Below are 21,379 nucleotides of genomic sequence, written 5' to 3'. Positions count from 1 at the left end.
TGTTTAAATTAAGTAATCACGTTAAATTAAGCATGCACAAACCTAATTTGCCTTCCCCCGAAATCAAATAAGATGATTCTAATTAGATCAATTAAAACCATGAATCCACTGAAGGTTTCTTTGTTGCATAGCGTGTGCCAGTGAGCAGAGACAAGCTTGAGCTGCGAGAACCTGACACAAGATCTTCAAGCCCTAATTTTGTTGAAGCGTTAAGATTAGAGGATGAATATAAAAAAGATTCCAAAGACCATAAATATACCCTGGAACACAGTGAAGACCATAATCAAGAAGTGAAGGGAATTTGGCCCCACCAGCTCCTTGACTAGATCAGGCCTTCCTTCTGTCATGAATGACTGTGCAAAAGGGAGGCTTGGTGTTCTATGCAAAACTAGACATATTCTGAACCACAAAGTATTGTTCACTCATACTACCATATTTCAACTACTGTGTGGAGGTATGGGGCAACACGTACAAAAGCAACCTACAACTATTATGCAGACTACAGAAAAGAGCAATAAGAATGGTACACAATGTGGGATATTATGAACATACAATCCCACAGTTTTTAAAGTCCTATGCTTTGAAACTTATGGATCTGGTCAAATTTAAAACCGCTCAAATAATATACAAAGCAAGAAATAATTTACTTTGTGGCAACATTCAAAAAATGTTCCTCGACAGAGAGGGGGGGGTATAATTTAAGGGGGAAACTTAATCTGAAGCAAATCTATGTTTGCACCAGTATTAAAAGTATGTGCATCTCAATTTGTGGGGTGACTTTGTGGAACAGTCTGGATGAAGTGATTAAAATGAGTAAAAATATTGCAGTTTAAAAATAGATACAGAAACTGCATTTTGGGTAAATATAGTAATGAGGAAGGGGAATGCAATGCACAATCATCTTAATAGTGTCGGCTTTTCTATAAAAACTTTTTTTTTTGTTCTTCTTACATTCATGAATGAAATGAATACGGTTGTTGATTGAGTAACTGTGTTATAATGTTGATAATTATCTATGTAAATTTAGTCTAGTTATGACGAACTCTGGAAGAGAGTATATTAGAGAATAAGGGTAGGACTAGACAAGCATCTGCTTCCTCCTACTCCTTTTCGGACATGACCATTTGATTAGTTATTTTATTTTTTTATTCTTATTTTATTTTATTATATGTATATATGTGTACATGTATATTTCCTTTTTTCAACGTTCGAAATACATTTTCATTCATTCATTCAAGAAGCTACCAGAGTCTGGCCAATTTGCACCCAAAACAAACACCCAGTCTCGTCTTAACACCATCTCCCAAAACCATGTGAGGAAAATGTTTTATGGTTCGAAGTTGGACATTTTGGTCTTAATTCCAGAGCCAACACATATGTATTGTCTTCTGTGATTTGCTTTAGTTCTTCTTGTCCAGACCAGCACCTGTCCAGGTACAGTATTGTACCAATACATTTAGGGGAATCATCTTCTGCACTCTGCAAAAAAGCTAAGTTATAGAGGAATTTCATCTGTCGACATGATGACCATGATCAGAAGCACATAGACAATGGCACAAGGCACCAAGGAATGACCCCAAAAAAAGGAAGACCAATATCCTCGAACGGCCAAGTCTGAGGCTGGACCTCAGTCCTACAGGCAGGAGAATGTAAATGGGAGATCCTCTAATGCTAAGACAGCGTAAACTCCTCTGCAGAGAAGATGGGACAACATTACTAAATCCAGACAGTTTTCCTGCTGTTATCAAAGCAAAGGAGGCTTCTGCCAAGTCTGAATTTACACATCAAGGTGTTGGTTGTTTTCCACGTTGACATACATCGACAGAATCCAAATGAAAGTGAAAAAAGCTATTTAACAAGTTTAACTTCAGGCTTCAAGGCAAAAGGAAGAAGAAAAAAAGATAACTTGGAAGGGTGTGTAGAGCTTTGATAACCACCTGGACAGGCAGACAGGTATCTAGGTAATGATAAGCAATGCTGGCAAACAAGACTGAAATTTCCGGGTTAAAAAAGACTTGAAGGCCCCCGGATTCAAACAAATTGGCAAGGAAGCAACTTTGTGCTTAATTAGCACAGAGAATGCTGCCGTGTTGATCCACCCTGACATGTTTTGACGACAGATAGACAGCTAGATAAATACTGGGTGCAGCAGAGAAGACAGGTTGTGCGTGTGGGTTCCACTTCCTCCTACTGCCAAATATCAGAGAGCACGCTGTTACATTCACCTTCCGCCTTTCTCTGGAAACAGAGTGGAACTCCCCAGAAGATGCAGCAGTCGGTGTGCTTGTGTTGAACGCGCCTCTTTGCACAATCAACTTGCTAAAGAAACCTTTCTACACGAGAACCGAGGACTGCTCACTTAGAAAAAAGGGTGATCTTAGATTTAGATTTACAGTCAGGGCTACAATTTGGCTTCTGAATGCAGTCACTGGCACATAAAAAGCATAGTGATAAAAACATGTGTGCTTATCTATGGATGACAAGGTGTTATCGGTACAGCCACAGGAGCAGCTTACCATCACTGTATTACCACAGCCTCTGTGTGTGTGTGTGTGTGTGTGTGTGTGTGTGTGTGTGTGTGTGTGTGTGTGTGTGTGTAAATGGTAAATGGCCTGCATTTATATAGCGCTTTTATCCAAAGCGCTTTACAGTCAGTAGGTACATTCACCGATTCACACACCGATGGTGGCAGGCTACCACGCAGGGTGCTGGCACACCAACGGGAGCAATTTGGGGTTCAGTATCTTGCCCAAGGACACTTCGACATGCAGACTGGCAAAGCGATTAGTGGACAACCCGCTCTACAACCCGCTCTACCTCCTGAGCTACAGCCGCCCCCCCCCCCAGCCGTGTGTGTGTGTGTGTGTGAGGGTGAGGGTGTAAATCTGCTGACATGTCAGCCCCGCCTCTAATCATTGCTGTCTAACTCGCTATCTGCCTTAGGCACAACCGGATCAGAGGGAGTAAATATAAATCTACGTCTATGGCAGCTCCAGAGATTTTCATTGAAAACCCTTCACTCTACCAGGACGACATACCTGGGTCAGAAATTAACCGGGGCTCTGGGCAAAAAAAAAAAAAAGCTGTTGAATGAACGTTCATAACGTGTGTGAAATGTACATATGGGGCACAAAATTACCCCCAAATAATGATAGCTTTCAACTTGTTCAAGTTTTCTGTTGAGTTGTCAAATGTTCATGTGCGAACGAATACAATTGTGCCCCATGGGCCACCATAGGTGATTCATGGGAGCCTACGACTGTCGGATTCTTTGAGTCCATTCTGGGCTGAAAAAAGGAGACGTTTTGAGTGAGTACACAGCCTGGGGCAATAGAAGATGCTGGCACCACACAGCCAGGAGCAAATGCCAACAACACACAAACCACTGAGTCAACAAAAAGTTAGCCAAGCAATATCGTAAAAAAGAAGAAGAAAAAAGTTGAGGGGTGGAAGATGACTGGTTGGGGACACAGAGTGGGACAAATGGCATCATTCCAGCAGTGGGAAAGAAGTGTGGGATGTGTGGGATGATACAAAGTTGCATTGACAATTATGCCATTTTATTGTTTAAAAACAATTGTCCCCGAAAAGATACGGCTAAAGTCGGATTACATTTTATTAAAAAAAATTCTTCTTACCCTGATGCGTTCTTGGTAATACCATGTATCGAGTTACACAGGACCACACACACAAGCATCTACAAACACACGGTGCTGCGAGTGTGATCACATTTACAGTGTGGGAGGTCCAGATGCAAACATAACAAACATACACTTCAGGGGTGGCTGGGTAATGGGTATCTATATCTATAGACACGTAGAAACCTGTAAGCAGGATTGTATAGAAAGGAAGGAAATTCCCTCGTTGCACAAGATCTGTACATTCTAGTTACATGCTGCCTGTGCCGTGTTAAAAATTTAAGACCATGAACCACTCACTCCCCCACAGTGCATTGAAATGTATGCGTGTGTGTGTGTGTGTGTGTGTGTGTGTGTGTGTGTGTGTGTGTGTGTGTGTGGGGAGGTGGCGGTGGTCGTGATGCCGGCCTTCATGGCAGAATAATACGGGTTAATTTGAGTGGGAGAGGGATTAAATGAGGACATTGTTTCTAGTGAGATGGATTTTAATGGCTAATCCTTTAAACCAGTTACTCCCATCAGCCATCATTTCCTGAGCAAACAGCTCCACCAACACTCGAACAAACGTTTTCATCAAAGGTGAACCTTCTGACCGGAACAAGATCGACACTAAATAAAAGTGCCAAGTGCGGGGGTTTTACGATTTTGCTGCTGTGATTTACTCACACAAAAACCTCAAAGCATTCAAAGTGACTTTGGAACATCTGTAAGTGAAGGGAATAAACACAAATGAGTAAAAGAGAGCATCACACTCACCATGCGACTCCAGCCCAGCTCCCTGGCCAAAGCCGCTGTCGTATGACTGCAGGGAGACGAACAACAAAGCCATTCAAATTACATTCAAATATTTCATCCAGCAAGAAAGACTACCGGTACTCTATACTGTATATGGCAAGAGATTAGTGCCAACAGAGATTGTATCTGAATTGTATGAATCTGAATTGGTCGTGCTCATATTGAACCACAGAATTTCAAAAAGAAAAGAATTGTACGGTAACGTTTGAAATAGAATGAAATATTATTGAATTGAACTTTTAGCAATAATTTCAACTTTGGTTTTCCCCAATTTCAAATGACTTATTTCGGTTAAATTGCCTTAAATCGGTATGTAGCTTTGTCAGCTTGCTACCATCTAATTTCTAAAAGATATTGCAAGAGTTGGGGCGTCTGGGTAGTGTAGAGGTAAAAGCACTTCCCTATTACCGCGGAAACCCGGGTGCATTTCCGGGTAGCAGTACTTCCGGCTTGGTCAGACGTTCCTACAGACACAATTGGCCGTGTCTGCGGGTGGGAAGCCGGTGGATTATGAGTCCTGGTCGTTGCATGAAAAATCAGTGTGGATCAGTTGTTGGCTTCTTCCGAGTTCTGACTTCCCACAAGTTTAACAGTTTGAGAGGGTCATCTGTTAAGAGTCAGGGGTCAGTGCTGTGTGTGTGTCACTGCTTGGTCTGCTGTGTCTGAGAAGGAAGAGATGGCTCCCTGGCACTTGCCGAGATCACTGATACACGCCCACTGGCCGTCCACCGACTGCTTCCACAGGGTGACCTTGTTGTCGCCTCCAGAAACAGCCAGTATATCTCCAGTGATGGACCAGCTGACGTGCCAAACCACATCGTTGAACTGATGGAGCAGTTTGGCCGTCCAGGTGTCTCCTGCAGGGTCGTCAGACGTCCAGATGAACACGCGCCCATCGCGAGCGCAGCTGGCGATGGTGCTGGTGGGAAGACCGATAGAAGGAGCCCAGCCAACGTCTCTCACCCAATCGCTGTGCGCCTCCAGCTTCTGATCCTCCTTCCATTGGCCGTCTTCCTCCTTCCAGACTTTGACCAGGTTGTCGCAGCCTCCGGAGACGAAACGCTTGACGTAGTTTGGTTTTTGTCCGGAGGGCTGGTCGATCAGACTGCCTGGAACTACAGCAGGAGCCCAACTCACTGCATTACAGCCGATGGTGTGTGCGTTGTGGATCTTCTTGATGTTCCACTGCTGGTCTAGGGATGGGCATTTCTAGCAAAAACACTATTCGAAATTGGCTGGCCAAATTCGAATTTAATTCGAAATTCGAAAAAAAAAAAAAAAAAATTAATTTTTTTTTTTTTTTTTGTGAGTGAAATGTTGCATTGTCTCCCCTGATTCTAAGTCTACGGCTTTATTAATTAATATAAAAAGCTTCTGCTGTGGATTTTTAGCTCAAACAAGCATTGCACCACTGAAGTAAAGAACATGTTACATGACATTGACATTTTCGAAAATAAAAAACAGTTTTGACAATCATGAGTGGTTCATTAAATATTTAGTAGGCTCAGGTCTGAGTGCCAAAGGGGTGCCAAAGTCACCCCCTCTCCCTCTTCATGGGATTTCATCCGCCATTCATTTTTCCATAAACCTTGCTTAAAATGCTTATAAAAATTGTTTTACTTGCTCAAACCAAGCGATTTGACTATACTTAGAATCAGGGGAGACAATGCAACATTTCACTAAAAAATTTTTTTTTTTTTTTTTCGAATTTCGAATTTCAATAATAAAAGTCGACCTTGATAATAACAACGATTATTCGAAAATTCGAAATTCGATGCCCATCCCTATGCTGGTCCTGGGTGAAAGTGAGCAGGGAAATGGCCCCGTCGGAGCTGCCACAGGCCAGTATCAGACCAAAGTCTTAGGGGCCCCAGCAGACAGAGTTCACTGACGACTCGTGTACGGTGTATTCGTACATCTTGTCCCAGGCTCCGTTCTCCTCCTTCCAAATGATGACTTTACGGTCGTAGGAACAGGAGGCCAGGATGTTGCCGTACATCAGGTGAGCCCACGCTACCTGCCACACCGGACCCTCATGGCCTCTGAGGTTTGCTACCAGTATCTGCCCTCCATTTCGAACATCTTCACGGTGCGGCCGGTCAGAGGAACAGGTGGCCACCCGGGTTCCATAGTAGTCCATCTGGGCATCGTGAATCATATCCTCGTGCGAGGTGTCCACCGTGTTGATAATGGAAACCATGATTGCGTCTGATTAAGAAACAAACCAGAAAAAAGCATCCTTGTCTTGTTGCAAATGAATTAAAACTCATTCAGGGACTAGTCTGACCGATTCTGACGGGACAACAAGTATAGTTCCCTGACAGTCCTACTTAAAGCCTCTGCAGGGAAGGATTTATGACATCACTGATGATGTCACAATGTCTATGACTTCATCAATGCTGAAAACTGTGCATGAGCAATTGATTGAAATTGTGATGACATCATCAGCGACCTGGCCACTTTATTTCTTTCATGTGGACATCGGGAACTGTATGGCGACCTGGCACTTCCCTAGTATCATCATCAGTCGACTCATGATTGTCAAAACTGTTTTTTATTTTCGAAAATGTCAATGTCATGTAACATGTTCTTTACTTCAGTGGTGCAATGCTTGTTTGAGCTAAAAATCCACAGCAGAAGCTTTTTCTATTAATTAATAAAGCCTTAGACTTAGAATCAGGGGAGACAATGCAACATTTTACTCACCAAAACTTACTTTTTTTTTTCTTTCGAATTTCGATTAAAAGTCGACATTGGATGCGAATTTCGAATAGTGTTTTTGCTAGAAATGCCCATCCCTAACATAAAGTATATACAGTATATATAGGGGGAGGTAGAGAGATGATTCTCATCCATCTGCGGATGGTGAGGTTTTTGACCAAGAGGAGAATCTATGATTCCCTTCCTTTAACAGTGGAATCTGACGTCAATATCAGATCAAAAGTAGAATCAGGAAGGACCAGGGAAAATAACATTCACGAAAAACACAACGGGTTCACTCCCAATGTGCATCTAAAAGTGGGCGTAATTGTTGTGTTCTTTTAACTTTCTATTTCACGTGATTAACTGCACTAGTTTACTTTTGAGGTCTTTCATCTTTTGTATCTCTTGTCTGTACTTTTGCACTTTGTAATTGTACTTCTTTACTGTATTTTCATTACCCTGGCCTGTAAAGCACTTTGAATTTGCCCACCTTATTTCAGATTCAGCTTTCTGAGACACACAAAAGTCAATATGAGCATGGCAAATTCCAATTTATTACAATCTCTGCCGGCACTAATCTCTTTCCATATGTGGTGGCAAAAATATTCCCCATTTTAAATCAGTTAAATTGAATCCCATTCAAATCCCATTCGGGTGGCCGAATTACATACAGATATGGTAAATTCACATTTCAATTTTAAACAATTTAATCTGCAATGTAACCCCAGCACAAGCTCAGTATTCATGGAGCACAGTGGACAGATATGACATGACATAGGACCCTGTGTGTATTCATTCAAAAAGTCAATAGTCAAGGCATGGAACCAGCACAGGCGTTGTTTTGCATTTTGTTTTGTAAATCAGATGAAAATGGCCTTCGGACACGAGAGGCTGCCAGCTGTTACTATGACGTTATGATTACTGATAACAGACAGATGCAGTGTGTGAATTAGTGAGTGGGTGAGGGACTAAGAGGATAGATAGGGGATGAGTGTGTGCAGGGAGCATGGTATACAGACACAGAGGGAAGGGATGAGATGCCGAAGGGATGTAACCTTCAGCCTCTCTGTACACACTCATTTATAGGAAGGAAAGCATATGAATTTGGCAATATAGCCTATTTAGGTAGGGCCCTATGATTTCCATAATGCAGAAAATGCAGACTGAATCACAGAATTTGGTAATAAAATTGGATTAAACTGTAAAACATGGAATATTGCAGAATTTTCCATAATTGGGCGGAAATTGATTTTAAAAAGAAAGAAAAAGAAAAGTATAGGCTTAATTACTGTAGTAGTGACCTAAATGATTTTATAATAGGCCTAGGGAAATAACTCGATAACTGATTGGGGTCACAGTGTTTGGAGAGGGTGGTCGTTTTGAAACACTACACACCCTAAACACTACACACCCTTCAGCTTGTGTGGGGGTGTGTGTGTGTGTGTGGGTGTGTGTGCGTTTTGTCAGAAAATATGACTAACTGAAGACTGAATGAGTGCTCCAGTCGTCTTACTTCGGGTAGTATGTTTGAAGTGCCCATGTAAAACGTTTTGCTATTTCGAAGAGGCTGTCTGGGACGGCAAAGTCATCAAAATAAATAAATAAAATAAAATGTATTAATAAATCAACCATAACCCCTAAATCCAAATGAAAATTAAAACAAAAACAAAAATGATTTGTGGGGGAAATGTATGTCTGATAAAAAGTTGCAAATGGCACTGGCGTATGTCAGTCCTTTTCTGGTTTATTGCTTGTGGAAGAAAGGAAAACTAAATGGGTGATATCATCATGCAGTGAGAGGGTCAAGAAAGGGACTTTCCCAAAGGCACGTCGTCATGAAAATATGCGTATATTGGAATTACTAGATGAGGTGGTGAAAAAATGAGCAGTGTGTTTTGCGTGAGCCCTCTCTTCTCCTGCACTGCTTCGCTACCAGCTGACCAGCCAATCAGTGAGCTCTCTCACCGACGCCTGTTGAATCGGCTGGAAAAGCCACGACAAAGCCGACTAGAGCCAACGGTGCGGGACACACCACTAAAGAGACAGACGCGAGACATGTCCCACACCGATTAATGTACGTGTCTCAGCCATTACTCATTCATCTCAGATTTACTAAACAGCTCCAGTGAATTTAAAATCTAGGTGGACTTATTTGAAGACTATTTACTCTAGTGTTACTTGTTCCAGTCTGGCCCAACTATTAATGTGGGACAGTTAAAAATAACCAACAGTAAAGGATGAGAATGCTCTAAGGCCTAGTTTTGGGACCCTAAATGGATTGGTCTGTGCCTTCATGAAAAACAGAGGAAAATGTCAGTCCCTCCACGATTTTTTTTTTGCGATAAATATGCTTGATTTCGCAGCACAATGGGATTTGCAAAGTTTTATGTGATTTTTTGTGGTAAAAATGACAAGTTGAGGAACCTGTTTTGCCGTTTTTGCAGAGAAATGGTGGGAATTTTGAAAAATTGCAAGCCCCCGCGAATATTGCGGAGATTGGTTGAATTTGCATTCATTATTGAGATCGCAAAATTGCAATTTCCTGGCGGGACTGATAAGTTGAAAACTTGTTTTAGAACTTTTTTGATTTTTAAGAACTAATTCAATTGCTTAATTAGGATCAGCACCAGTTCCCAGCACTAAAATATGCAATAGCTGGGATGAACAGACAAGGCCTAGCCCATGTCTGTGACTGTGTCTGTGGTGTGATCAGACCATAACAACAATAAGGTTGGTAAATTGATACTTGGCGCCATCCAAAGGCTATTGAAACTTTAGTGTGGCTATTATTGGTAAGCTAGTCTACTCTTCCAGGCATGTTGACACATAACCAGCAACCAGCTATCATTCAGTGGTTTCTCTGTTCTTACATAATACTGTATATCAATTTGCCTTGGAATCCAGCAACCACTGTGTGACCAGTGGACAAAAACTTTACTTTTCAGTCATGATCAGTTTAGTAACATAGTATGCCATATCTGTGGAGCGTCCTTTGTCATCCTATCTGTGTGTGTCTATGAGAAAGAAAGAGTGTGGGGTGTTGCATGCATACACACCCATGGAAACAATGAGGAAACAATGTAATCAAACACAAAAAGGTCAAACTGTGGTTTGAGAGTGAACGGGACCATCTCTCCTCTCTGGGGACTTGAGATGTAAAGGACACCGCGTTGACAGGAAGGCAGCTTCCACTGGCTTTCTTTATGAAGACAATACCTCCCCCGACACTGAACTGTTTATCTAACTAACTCATATCTGATGGAAAGACAAACAGCGAGGCTAAAGCAAGGACCGAGTAAAAAAATCTGTTAATCTAACAACAATGAGTAAGTTTACATGGACTGCAATTTACATGGACTGCAATAATTCCACTATTGACCTTAAAGTCGAACTGAACCCGTATCGTCACGTGCGTCGCAGTCTGTTTCAGACTGAAAACATAATTTGTCTGAGATGACAAATTGAGAGGCGGGTCATAGTATCATGTCGATGATTTGATTTGACAATTCTGTCGACTGGCTTTGGCATTGGTCAATCATGGCGTGTTCCACCCCTAAATCGAGTGGGATTCAGCGTGTTGTCGTGCTACGCGAGTGGGATCCGCGGAGTACCAGGCAGCCAGCTGCTTCGTGCGGAGGGAGCGGACAATCCGATGAATGGGTGCTGCCCGCCCGCCTGGAATCTCCGAGGGCAGACCCCTGACAACCACGCTCTCAAACGTGCGCCTTTTACGCTATTTCTGTAAATACGATATCCCTGGAATGCGCGTTTTAACGAGCCAGTTACATTTCTTTGCATTCTTAGAGATTATAGTTTTTGTTTTTTGTTCATGTTTCTAACAATTGGCCAAGTTAGTAGTTAGTTTATGGGATAGGAATTCTGCAGATGACAGGCACTAGGCGCCATTTTCTACTTCATTTGGAAGAGAAAATTATCCTGAAATGAAGATTTGATTGACAGCTGCATGTCGTGATATGATTGGTTGAAATGGGGTAGAAATTTGATAGTGTGACGTCAGCAAACTGTACATTACTGTTATCAGTGAAATCTTGAAAAATGAACTTTTGATGTGAAAAAGTGTGAAAAACTAAAGAAATTAGACTTTTGTGATTTTGTTTGCATACATTATTAAATAGGTGCACTGCATACCCAGGTATTTGAACTAAAAGAAAAGAAAAGTCATTTATGAGTTCAGCTCGACTTTAAGCTAAATGAGCCAATATTTCGATGGTGTTCATGAGCTGCTTTAGAATATTCCACTTATATTCCCGTTTACATGCTACAGAGCATAGTCTGATTTTGACTCACGCCCACCACATGACATCCCTACGTCAGAGTTTCGCTACTGAATTGAACCTGAAAGCATTTGTCATGTTTCTCCTGCCAACGCAAATAGACTATGGGACAGCCGTACCTTTTTTTTAGGCTTCCTGTACAGCGAAGATCTTCCGCCCGGGACTTCCACTTCCGCTCACCGGTGCCTTTTAAAAACATACATTGCGTCGTTTTTATTTTTAATGCTAAATGTCAAAACTCTTATATATTCACTAGCATTTGGGACCGGAACTCTTCGCCAGTACAACAACAGAGCAGCACTGCGTGGAGGTGGAGATCCCGGGCGGAAGATTTGCACTGTACAGGAAGCCTAAAAAAAACATACGGCTGTCCCAGAGTCTATTTATGTGCCAAAATAGACTCTGGGTAAGGGTTCCCAGATTGGTAGAAACATGATATAGTATACTGGTGTAGAAACCAGTAACTGGTTTCTACCGCGTTGTTAAGGACAAAATGTTGGGTTTTCTTTTTACCGGGGTCTTGTTGAGAGCATGCATGCATGCAGCTACTTTCCACCAGCCAGCCAGTTGCGGAGGACGGGATGTATTTACCATCTTTGCACGTGAAGTTTAAAACCCACTGCTCGTCTCGCAAACAGATGCTCCAAGCCATGACAGAAGTGAGGATATGCTGTCTAGATAACAAAACAAATCAAAGAAACCACACGGAGGCAGAGGCAGGGGGAGATGGCCATGTACAATTGGGGAGAAAATGGGAGAAAAACCGAAAGAACTTGATAATAATAATAATAAAAAACATTGTCCATGAGTCAGTGAGTGACTGACTGACTGAGTGTCATGACTTGGCATCTTCTGCCCTCGGCATGACCTGCTGCCAGCGCCGTGGGAAAAAGAACGGGAGACAGTGTGCATGTACTCAAGCTAGGGCTTGGTATCGAGTTTCGATACTTACTTGGCACCGAAATGAAAGCATCGATACTAAGGGGTATCGAAGGCGCCTCATTGAGCCTATAAGCATGCGACATGCTTGCACACCACGCTCTAATACGGCTGGTAATTGGCTGTCATGTAGAGGCATGCATGAAAAGTTACGCCCACTTTAGCCGGTGTGTGTTTGTTGTGAGGCAGGCAGCATGCGGTGCGGAGACAGAAGTGGAACTAGCAAGCTAGTCTAACAAGCTATAGTCCTATCCTGGAGTACCATATGGTGAAGATGATGAAAAGCAGGGAAAGAAACAGAAACAACAAGGACTGGTTTCCACAGACAAGAGAAATAATCAAGAGGTGGGTCAGCTTACCGCAAGTTGTCGTTGATGTTAGCGGTTATCAGAGCCCTCAGTCTGACTGTGAGTTGTAGCTAGCTAGCTAGCTAATTGGCGCCTAACGTTATGCGCAAGCGGGCATTGTGTATTTTTAGCAACTCGTTAACAAACGCTGATGTCATGATAGTTTGTTGATTGTAAACGCAATTCACTTTGTGCCATTAAGGCTATATTGATACGCTAGTCAATGCTCAACTATTGTCTTCCATGCATGAAGTGGAGCTGTCTCATCAGTTTGGACAAAAATAGCGTTCTGTTGCATCAGTGACACTGATTTGCAACTCTCCGTTTTGCACTGAAAACTATTGCACTGATTTATTTGTTTTACATTTCTTTCCTTTGTAGTACTCCAATATTTTTTTGTAGGGACAGCAATAAGTTTAGACAACTTAAAGTTATGTTAAATACAGTAGGTTTTATTTTTTTCTGCTGTAAAACTTGAAAAAAAAAAAAAAAAAAATTGTATCATAATTGTCAATGTGTAATGCAGTTTTATTTTTGTTAAAATGGATTTTTCTAAAAATTGGTATCGAAAAAAGTATCGTTCAGGAACCGAAATCAAAGTATTGAAACGGTATCGATATCAAAAAATGTTGAACGATACCCAGCCCTAACTCAAGCTTCACCTTCCTTGTTTCCCACAGCCCAGTGCCTAATCATGTGTATTTATACACAGAGTGGACCCACCATACTCCCTCTGATGTACTCGATGGCCTTCTGGATGTCCATGCCTGACCAGTCATCCAGCATGTAGCAGATACAAGCGGCGCAGTAGATGAACCGAATATCGTTTTCACTCCCCTCTGGCACTGCGTAGAAACTGGAAGCACGAAGACGCACAAGAACACACACACACACACAAGCTGAAGGGTGTGTAGTGTTTAGGGTGTGTCGTGTTTCAGACAGACATGTTATCTAAAATGAAGAAAAGGTTCGGCAGATCTAGGTGCCAACCTATTTAATGAGTTCTATATCTGTCTCAAGGTGGTGTTATCTGTTATCTTGTATACAAACTCTGTGTGTGTGTGTGTGTGTGTGTGTGTGTGTGTGTGTGTGTGTGTGTGTGTGCGCGTGCGTGCCAGTGCATCCATGAGTAAGCCAAAGTGTACTATTGTAGGATGACAGGGGAGTTTCCATGTCAGTCCAGATTAAGAATGTTATCCACATGGCGTCAAGTGTTTTTGAGTCAGTGTGAAAGTGATATGAATCAGACTGGAAGTCCAAGAGTGTGTGTGTGTGCGTGCGACGCCGTGCGTGCGTGCACCTACCTGCCGTCTTCTAGCTGCAGTGCTTTCAGACCAGCCAGACAGGCCTGTTTGTTGACCCGGCTCAGGTCATCTCCCAGTATGAGTAGCGAGGTCAGCCCAGTGTAGGTCATGGCCACATGGCCGGTGTCATAAGGATGGAGCACTCCTGGACCCTGGAGACAGGACACAGTAAAACTTGCGTTTTATTATGCAGTTAACCATAACCATAACCATTATCATATAACCATTATCAGAGTAATGTCTGGATATCTTCGGGAGTTCAATGCATGTCTGTGGTAGGTCTAGAAGCGTAGGGCAGGGAGAGGCAGTACCTTAGTGCTGTAAGGAATTCCAAGATGCGACGATCCTCGAAACCCACAACGACTTAGATTGGATTCTGGAAGAAGATAAGGAGGAGACGGGAGGAGATGAAGACATTTATTTTCAGTGTATTGTGAATGGAAATATCAAGAGATAATGGCATAGGAAAGAGCCTATTTCTCCACTGTCTCTTGACTTCATCTAACATCACAAACCAAGCACCATTCGTTTTGTGCTGACCTTCAGCAAGGTGCTGCATAGACACAACTAGGTGACCTATGAACAAGGTGTACTGCTGCCATCTAGTGGGGATAATCAGAACATTACATGTTGACATGTGTCAGTTGTCTCATCACGATTTCAGACGGCAGCCCGTGTGTGATAGGCTTGTTTTATTATAGATCATTCATGTTACGCTACATGACTGGCAGTGTCATACTCTCTTATTTTGGAGTTTGTTCTTTCCAATTTTCTATTAAATCAAACCGGGAAAACAGTGCAATATCCTGGCATCTTCAGGACTCTGATGTTGTCCACTGTAACAAAAGAGTCTGTCTGCCAATCAATTTTCAAATTCACTACCCTGAAAAGACCCATTGAGTAACCAGATACTACAGCATAGTCATATTCAACATAGCAGAGAGACGTCTTCTCGCACAGACAGATAAGTGCAGAGTGAATGAATCTATTAATGTCAAATTCGACCTTCCTGTACGCTGTTGGAATAACAATGTGCATAATGCATATCACACAACAGTCAACAGCACAATCAATGTTTTCCCCATATTGATGACAAATAAAGGCCTACCAAGCTGTATATTCTCTTGCCTAATGGCGAGAAACCGGCCAGACACCACACATATGGCAGCAGCGTACTTGGTCCAATCAAGCACCACTATCCCGACGTGAGTTCTGTTTGTGTCTTGAATAATTAACTGTGTTAAACAGATGGTAGAATGGCTTGTTAGTGACAGAAGGAAAAAAAGTCCTTAAATATTTCGAACCCAACTTTCGGCGATGAACAAGTGGGACAGGTTAGGGAACTATTAAGGCACCTGGAGGTTTTTGTGTGGCTGAAAAAGAGCCGCTGATCAGTGGTAACCTGAACTTGTCCCATCTCACTTCCCATCCTGCACCAGCAACAAACCCTGCCGCAGCATTAAGTTCAACAGGTTGCCCAATGTTTCTAGGGCTGCAGCTATCAATTATTTAGTAATCCAGTATTTGGGTAAGAAATACTTTTGCTTTATTAAATAGCATTATTTATTTATTTTTTCTGATTATTCCACATTTTCTCCCCAATTATACTTGGCCGATTTATCCCCATGCTGCCCTACTGGCTGCCCCGGTCGCTGCTCCACCCTCTGCCGATCTGGTGAGAGCCGAGACTAGCACCATGCTTCCTCCGACACATTCGCAGTTGCCGCTTCTTTTCACCAGACAGGGGGAGCTTCACTGGTAGGACGTAGCACATCACGCCATTTCCCACCAGTTCCCTTCCACCCCAACCAGGCGCCCCGACCGACCAGAGGAGGCGCTAGTGCAGCGACCAAGACACATGTCCCCAATCCGGCTTCGCACCCTCAGCCAATCGTGCCTGTATGGACGCCCGACCAAGCCGGAGGTAACGTGGATACAAACCTGCGACCCTCGTGTTGGTAGGCAGGGAATCTACCGCTACACTACCCGGACACCCCGAAATAGCATCATCATCATCATCATCATCATCATCATCATTATTATTATCATCATCTCCAGTATAGTCTACAGAGCTGCGTGACTAGGCTTGCCTTGTACACATCGATGCTACAGTGTTACCAACTTACCATTAATGTATGCAGTTGTAATACTTGATAGTTTGATTTATGAAGATGTAGGCAATACTGTTCAGCTAATATTGATGACTGAATTAAACTGAAATAAATAAATATTATATCAGTAAACAGTATCATTCATACTAATACTAACACTAATGTGAATGCAATGCTAGTACTGATACTGACACAGCACTAATACTAATAGCAACACTGATACTAAGACAACCATTAATTGTAATACATCTTACAGAAATAGAAATTATACTAATGGGAATAGCGCTAAATATGTTAATACTACAATGACATTACAACTGATGAGCACGAGAGTCAACCCGCCTCCACTTGAAAGGTCGTCGCAGCGCGCCGGAAAAGGTGCGAATGGTCTGCTCATTCATAAAAAAAAATACAGGGGAAATCACCTCATGTATCAAGAAAGTGCAGGAGTGAAAGTAAAAAAAGTAGCCTATACAATCATGACTGCAGGGACGCCAGGAGGAATGCTCCGTGCGGTTAGGCTTTATGCTCAAACGATGTTGACATTAGTAGGTAGGCTACAATTAACGGATATAATAATAAGCTTCAGAGGGCTATAGCTGTCTGTGGCGAGTTGGTCTGAGGTTATTCCCTCTCGAAATCAGCTCTGTGCATTCCCTTACAAAAACTACTAACGAAGTAGTCATGTGCATTTATAGCCTATACTATTCCCCCGACGAACGTTATGCAGACTGCAGCTGTTTGATATGCGGGCGGTCGTGTATCGTTCCAATTTTAGTAGGACACCATATCGATCTGCCCGCCCACCATGCGAGTGCACTATCCTCCCTGCTCAGCGGACTAGGAGGGAAGTCTTGTTGAATGAATTTGTTCATCATACAGTAGCCTAGGCTACACTAACCTATGAAAATATACATTTGGGCTAGGAGGAGCAGGAAATCCCTCCGCTCGCCTTTCAATCCGGGAGCAGGGGATTTCACCTGAAAGTACACAGCAGCACGGTAATGTGGCCGTGCTGCTTGGCTCATGTGAAAGCAATTTCTGTGGCGAGGCGGCTGGCTTTACGGGACTCCTAAACGGCAATTTTTGCGCGATCTGTGTGTGAAAGAGCCTAGGGAGATCGGATACGGATTGTTAGCAGGAGCGGTAGCCGGCGGAGGTGGAAACACAAAAGAGTAACCATTTTGAATAAAACGGAACAATTGATAATGACATAGCAGGCAGAATCGATGCTGGGATCCGGTAGCTACCCCAGAGCCCAAGGTGACATCATCAAATGTCTTCTTTTTGTCCTGACCTACAGTCACTGAACACTAAAGAAGCCATAAAATATTCACATTTAAGAAGCTGGAATGGAAGAATGTTAGTATTTTGTTCTTAAAAATTAGTCTAAAATGATTATTCAATTATAAAAATAGTTGGAGCTGAATTTTCTGTTGATCGAATAATCGGTTAATCGTTGCAGCTCTAAATGCTTCGAGTAATTCAATTGCCCTCCAGCTGCCCTCCCTTGAAATGACCCTTTGCAAATGTAGATGTACAGTATCCATTTTTAAATGAACACTGACAGGCAGCATCCAATCATGATCATGTAGCTCTGCCAGCTTGGGGGCAAACTGTGACAGGGCTGATTTGACCTCTGCCTCTGCACAGCCTGGGCTTGTTTTAGGTTCTAGCAAAAATACAGGAGAAGCACAGTAAGGTTCATACAGTAGTTCATATTTAGGACTGATTTTTCCCAGCTCATTTGATTTATAGTCATTTCAGTAAGTAAAGATAATACAGTAAATGATGTATTTCGCGTCCTTGGTTCATCCCTGATTAACTCGATTTCCAAAAATTATTGGTTTGAAGTTTCTTCCATGTTTGTCGAGCCGAATAAGCCAGTACTACCCACAATGAACATACATGAAACAAAAACAAACCCAGACAACAACAAAAAAAACAGAAAAGGAAGAAAAAATAAATAAAATAATAAAAATAAAAAGGGGGGGAGAGGGAAGGGGGATTTGAGGAAATGGAGGGAGTTAGTTGCCGTCAGGGTCAAGCACAACCACCATGTTATTTATATTTTGTAAAAATGGCCTCCATGTCCTGTTAAAGGTATTCAAGGAGCTTTAAGAGAAAATCAGATTTTCTCAAGTTTGATGCAGTGGAGCACCTGAACGACTTTTGAGCCCACGTAGTGATGGAGGGGCGAGGCGATCTGCAAGGGTGGAGGAGGGGAGGGAACAAGGCGAGGTTTGGAACCTGACCATAGATTGTAGATACGGAGGAGCTGTCTGGTGGCCAGTACCATTGTCTTGAATTTGATGCGTGCTGAGATGGGAAGCCAGTGAAGGTCCCGAAAAAGGGGAGTGGCATGAGAGAATTTAGGTTGGTTGAACACCAGATGGGCTGCAGGGTTCTGAATGAGCTAGAGCGGTTGGATGGCAGAGGCAGGTAGCCCAGCCAGAAGAATGTTGCAGTAGTCCAGGCGGGAGCTGTTTGTTGTCCCTATATTTATAGGTTAAGAAAGTGGCTGCCACTGATGGCAACCAAAGGCCAAGAATTGGTTGACAATTTCTCAAAATGATTTCCAATGGCAACCTGGCAACCCTTAATGTAGAGTCCTGGAGCATTCAAATTTAATTTAAACTTCAACGCCAATAGGATATTCAATAATTGGCTGCGTGTGAGAAAGTATTTATTTTGCTGACAGTGAATTTGACAATGGAAATGGCACAGGAGATGCTATTAAAAAAGAGGGAAACTACAGAAATTATGAATACAAATGAACAGTTTCACTAAGCAGTAGCTCAATTTAAGTTGATGGTCTTTAGCCCCCCTTATCCTCCATGTTTTTATAGTTTTGTATTTTGTACGGATCATACAATCCTGGTAATCCATAGTGCAGCAAGTGACATCAAGGCTCAAGGAGCATCAGGCCAAGGTGGAGAAGCATGTGCAGCAGCTGATATACTGTATATATATAGATATATATAGAATATTAGATTAGATAGTTAGATTCACTCTCACTTTGATTTTTGCTACTTTCAGTATATGTTGATACTACAGTAATACTTTTGGACTGCTGGGGGACCAAACTGAATGACGATTAAGATCAACGGCACCCCTACTTCCAAGTTTGATCTTAAATAGTATACAAGGACCTGGTTGAAGAGCGAGCGTGCTGCCTCTTCTGTGCGTTCTAGACAGTGCAGTGTGAAAACCCTGCAGAAAACAAGTCTGTCGGGAATTGACAGGGTTAAAAAAAACCTGCACTGACAAATCAGTATTGCTTTTTTTTTCTTGTACAAAATGTGTTATTTGATTCTGATGTTTATAACATGTTTAAAAACCTGCATTGACAATGAAGTCTTGATGTTTAAGTAAGTAGTGACTTGCACAGTGCACTACATACATAGTACAAGTTATAGATTTGGGCGTTGACATCTTCGCATGCAGAGAAACTGATTCTGTGTTGTGACTTGTGAACTTGGCATTAGACTTACGATCCTCTGTGGGTAGAACCTGTTGAGAGTAGATCCACTCGATCATAATGTTCTTATCGATCACATCCAGGGCATCCAACACATCGAGACCAGACACTGCAAAAAACATTATGGTCAACCTGGACAGGAGGCAGAGCAAAAAGACAAGGTGTTAACCACAGAATAAAATACGTATTTTATGATATTGAAAGACAAAGACGCACATCTAAAAATAAGATACATAAATAAATACGAACATCGAGGCGATGCAATCAGTGACAGAAAACAGTCACAAAGGTTACTGGGTGAATGCTCCATTCAACATTAGGGAAGTAGCAACCGCTGCAACCCATGGTAACTCAACAGTGAACAAGCCAACATTTTGGGAGATTTGCCTAGCTTGCTCTATATGGGTACTAGTGTTACCTGGCTGGCAAACTATTTGGTAAGTTTACCAACGGAGCTCAAGTAAGCTCAACCCCAGGATCATAATTACCAATTAACATTGATTAAAAGCTCGTGAATGATCAAATTAAAATACACTACGTTCTCATAGTTTCTAAAAGTCTCACATTAGTTTACTGTTAAGCTGTCATCACCTCACTAGCTGACGTTAGCAAGCAAGCTAAACAACATTAGCCTCCCATTCAAAGGGCTGTTAAGCTAGAGCTATAACGGTAGCTTGCTGGCTAGCCAAGTTCTCCCAACAAAACAGATGAGCTGTCGTGTTGATTTCAGTCATCTTACCTGGTTGTTTCCAGTGAGGCGTATCTCTCAGGTAATACCTGCAGCGTTCTCTGGAAGAACCGTACATGTCGATTTCTTAAAAAGTCTATTTGCTCAAATTCTTCTAACTGGTCCTCTTCTTCCGCCATCTTTGCGTCCACACCTACCCTACCCAAAGAACTTTTATGGAAAGAATGACAGCTCCATATTGCCCCATTGCAACATCAGCGCCCAGCAGCCTCCGCCATTTTTTATTTTTGGAAGCCTGACAGCGCCAAAAGAACCTCGCACAGGCTCGCAGTGGTCAGCTGCGGTAGCGCTGGCCCCTATAATCAGCCTCTCTAAACAGTAACTCAACGGGAGAACACTCTAAATTTTGGGGATTCACATCTTTTCCGGGCGTACTGCAAATCTTGATTGAAGTGGTGTAGTGCAGGGATGTAAAACAACAACCATATTGTGGAAACTAAGCAAAATTTTTCGTTTTCTTTGTTTAGTTTTTTCAAGATAAATACCTAATGAAAAGGACCCGAGGTTCAACTCCCGTTGAGTTACTGTTTAGAGAGGCTGATTATAGGGGCCAGCGCTACCGCAGCTGACCACTGCGAGGCGAATTCTGTTTCCAAAAATGGCCGGAGTGTCGTCTCTTTCCTTCCACGCTCTTTGCCCTACCTACGAGGGATAGTTTCCGGTGTTCTTCTTCTTCTTCTGTTTGGTTTTACGGCGGTTGGCATCCAAAATGTTGCATTACCGCCTCCTTCTGGACTAATACATCCACTGTTCCCCTATTCCATTACAGTCTTTTTAACAGTCCAGTTCCTCTCAAAAAACTGACCACTATTTTCTTCCCCTCCACTACTCCCACACATCCCATTATACCCTTCACACTGGCCTCTATTTGTCCCAGTCTCTGCAGTCCAGTCATCATGATCACCCTCTCTGCTTCATACAGTATCTCCTGCATGAGATCAGAACATGCTCCACCGTCTCCCTTACTTGACACTGGCTACAATGCCCAGTTGGGTTACTGTACTGAGGTGAGATAAGA

The 21,379-nt window shown here is 42.5% G+C and overlaps 1 protein-coding gene and 1 pseudogene across 2 annotated transcripts in view; both read right to left on the bottom strand.

The window, feature by feature from the left end:
* The window catches only part of pggt1b (protein geranylgeranyltransferase type I, beta subunit), a 28,876-nt gene extending 8,389 nt beyond the window's left edge, over positions 1-20,487 (bottom strand). Inside the window, exons 1-6 of the mRNA XM_083643840.1 lie at positions 20,353-20,487; positions 19,627-19,745; positions 14,333-14,397; positions 14,022-14,173; positions 13,441-13,573; positions 4,395-4,440 (exon numbers count right to left, since the gene is read on the bottom strand). Coding sequence (XP_083499966.1) covers positions 4,395-4,440; positions 13,441-13,573; positions 14,022-14,173; positions 14,333-14,397; positions 19,627-19,745; positions 20,353-20,480 — 643 coding nt within the window. The 5' untranslated portion in view covers positions 20,481-20,487. The remainder of the gene's footprint in view (positions 1-4,394; positions 4,441-13,440; positions 13,574-14,021; positions 14,174-14,332; positions 14,398-19,626; positions 19,746-20,352) is intronic.
* Positions 5,058-6,633, bottom strand: LOC310783726 (protein SEC13 homolog pseudogene; annotated as a pseudogene). The gene is made up of 2 exons: positions 6,223-6,633; positions 5,058-5,621 (listed from the first exon to the last, which is right to left on the bottom strand). The product of its transcript is annotated as a protein SEC13 homolog pseudogene (transcript).
* Positions 20,488-21,379: the final 892 nt, after the last annotated feature.

Source organism: Poromitra crassiceps (assembly GCF_964638095.1).
Source record: "Poromitra crassiceps genome assembly, chromosome: 10".
NCBI classification, from domain to species: domain Eukaryota; kingdom Metazoa; phylum Chordata; class Actinopteri; order Beryciformes; family Melamphaidae; genus Poromitra; species Poromitra crassiceps.
This window is presented reverse-complemented; position numbering and strand designations above follow the sequence as displayed.